The following is a 2,477-nucleotide window of genomic DNA, read 5'->3' on the forward strand; positions in this document are numbered from 1 at the left end:
TCTTTTAGGGCAACAACTGAGTTACAAACTGTTCGTCATTTTACGAATGTATTCGTTACTTAAAAATAACGTAGAGTTTGTGTAGAAAAATTAACAGGACATTTTTCGTCAAATTACGATGTAATTTCCAACAGTGAACAAGAATTATACAATAGCAAGGTTGCAAATGAACAATAAAAACTTGTTGAATGAACAAACAAAACTTTTAAAAATACGATTCATTTGGCACGGCCTAGCTAACAGGACGACCTATATCAAAGACAAAACTAGTTCGAGTTGTACACAAGTATGAACTGGTAGTGAAAATTGTTACAACCAATAGAAATTGTATTTTGTAAAACGTTTCAGAGAAGCGGCACAGGGATGAAACAACGAAATAAACGAGACTTGATCAGAACACAAACGAATAATGATTTAGCATACTTCCATGGAGGAGACGTGGATCCACAAAATACTTTTTGTAGAAGAATGGTCCTCGGGAGAAGAACATTTATCAGCGTCATGCGAGAAAAAGCCAGCGAGGGTGGTACTACGAAGCAAGTGATGGCAGTCTAGTAAACAGGTCTCACACGGTGAGTCTTCACACTTAGTACTTTGAAATCTCACCACGACGTGGAGCGAAGGGTTTCGTAAGAGAAAGCTTTGAAGTGTGTCTCTGTGCAGCCACGAGTGCGCGCATCTGTGACGATCCTTGACAAGGAAGCTCTGCAGGGCTGGTGCAGTGTTAGGGGTGATTGCCCGCAATAACTCATCTGGCACCACATCCACCGCCAGGTGCCGCAGGGCTGGTAACAAGGGCAGCGACGTAAGCAACGTCTCCAACTGGGGAAGGTACTCCAACTCCTTGAAGGCTAAATTCGAAATGGATAACGCCTCCAAGACGGGTCGCCCAGATGTCAGGGCCTCGACTAGGTGCAAGCCGACATCAGTTGGTCCTCGGGTTCCGGAGCAGTAAAGTAAGGTCAGTTCGCTCAGCTGGCTGGTCAAACGGCGAAGAAGGGTGGTGACCGACAGGACAGCCGTATGCATGCTGGTGCTGGTACCCACAACAAATAGCAGCTCCTTTAAGCTCGTGCACGAGGCGAGTGCATCCAGCCCGGGGAGCAACGGACACTTTAGGTGATCAAGATTAGGCATACCAGCCAGCAGGGGAGCCAATGAGACCATAGCCATATATTCTTGGTCGACAGCATCAAGTTCCAGCTCGGATGAAACGTTTTTCGGGGAGAGTTCAATTTTCTCTAGAGTGGTGGCATGGCCGGCAAACACGAACTTGCAGAATTCTTCCATTCCTGCGGAGAGGGTGCAGCGGAAATAGCGCAAGGAAGCCGTAGGGTTGGAGCTGTGCAGAATCGCCCTAGGCATAAAGCGAACGCCCCCCGGGGTTGTCACAACGGAGAGCAGCTGCAGGCCAGACATGGAGGCCAGCACTTCGAACACCACAGACACGTCGTCAGAGTCTGACAACTCTTCAGTCTGCAATAGTACATGCTTCAGCCGGCCGAGCGATTCTTGGTGTCTTATCGCCAGAGCAGCCTGGGCGGCACCTTTGCCGGAGACAGATACGATCAGTGTTTCCGCTGCACATTTTGTCGTGGCGTATGGCAGAGGACAGACTCCCGGCCTCGAAGGAAACGTGAAGCGCAGCTCCTGCACACATGGAGCCAAGCGCAGCACTAGACAAACGAAGTGATTACAGCAGTGGGTGGTGATGGTCCGGTGCCGCCACACACTTGGGTGAACGGCCAAGCTCCCCCACCTCTTGGAGACGAGCCGACATGTGACGAGGTCCGTTGCGGTGAAGTACTCCATCATCATGAGCAGCACGTCGTCGGGCAACCGCTCCATTCCCTGTAAAGACACACACTTCAGGTAGAATGCGCTCCGGGAAACACTTGGGAAAGTATGCAGGTAGTGAAGAAAACAAGGGAACACAACGTCCACCAAAAGATGACATATTAGCATTATTTTTAGCAGCGAGTAATACGCTTAACCGAGCTTTTCATTACAACTTCTCACGCAAGAACTGCAGTCAACCTTAAAAAAAAAGTCTAACTATAGTTATAGCATGTCACTTCTCTTTTTAAAAAATCGAAATTTTCCTAAACTTAAATGGACGGTCGAAGAGAAGGAGAAATTTTAAACAACTCATTAAATAGAGGGGAGCCTGCCAGGCTGCCGAGCAATGCGGTTCCTCTGGGCCGAACTAACTTCTGTCAAAGGCTACGGGGGCCATTCATCATGGGCGCCATCGAACACCTCGCGCTCACGGTGGGGCTGCGTGACAACAGAGCAGTCCTCCGTCCCTCTCCTACTTGAGCGAGAGAGACGGACAGCGGCCGAGATATTCTGCCAACGCCTCGGAGCACTTTGACGAAGGTGGCCCACCCCGTCAGCAGAGTGAGGTGTTCACTCTGATCGACAAAATGGTGTGGAGAGACGGGGAGGAAGGGGGAGAGCAAGTGGGAGAGAGAGGG

At 49.7% G+C, this 2,477-nt stretch overlaps 1 protein-coding gene across 7 annotated transcripts in view; it reads right to left on the reverse strand.

Annotated features, from left to right (window-relative positions):
• Positions 1–306: 306 nt before the first annotated feature.
• The window catches only part of LOC113205016 (uncharacterized), an 85,321-nt gene continuing 83,150 nt past the window's right edge, over positions 307–2,477 (reverse strand). For all 7 annotated transcript variants that reach the window (XM_052265025.1, XM_052265023.1, XM_052265020.1 and 4 more), the window contains one exon: positions 307–1,851. In XM_052265025.1, coding sequence (XP_052120985.1) covers positions 415–1,851 — 1,437 coding nt within the window. In that variant the 3' untranslated portion in view covers positions 307–414. The remainder of the gene's footprint in view (positions 1,852–2,477) is intronic.

The sequence above is a fragment of the Frankliniella occidentalis genome, unplaced genomic scaffold (assembly GCF_000697945.3).
Source record: "Frankliniella occidentalis isolate FOCC.00 unplaced genomic scaffold, Focc_3.1 Scaffold23, whole genome shotgun sequence".
Classification (NCBI taxonomy): domain Eukaryota; kingdom Metazoa; phylum Arthropoda; class Insecta; order Thysanoptera; family Thripidae; genus Frankliniella; species Frankliniella occidentalis.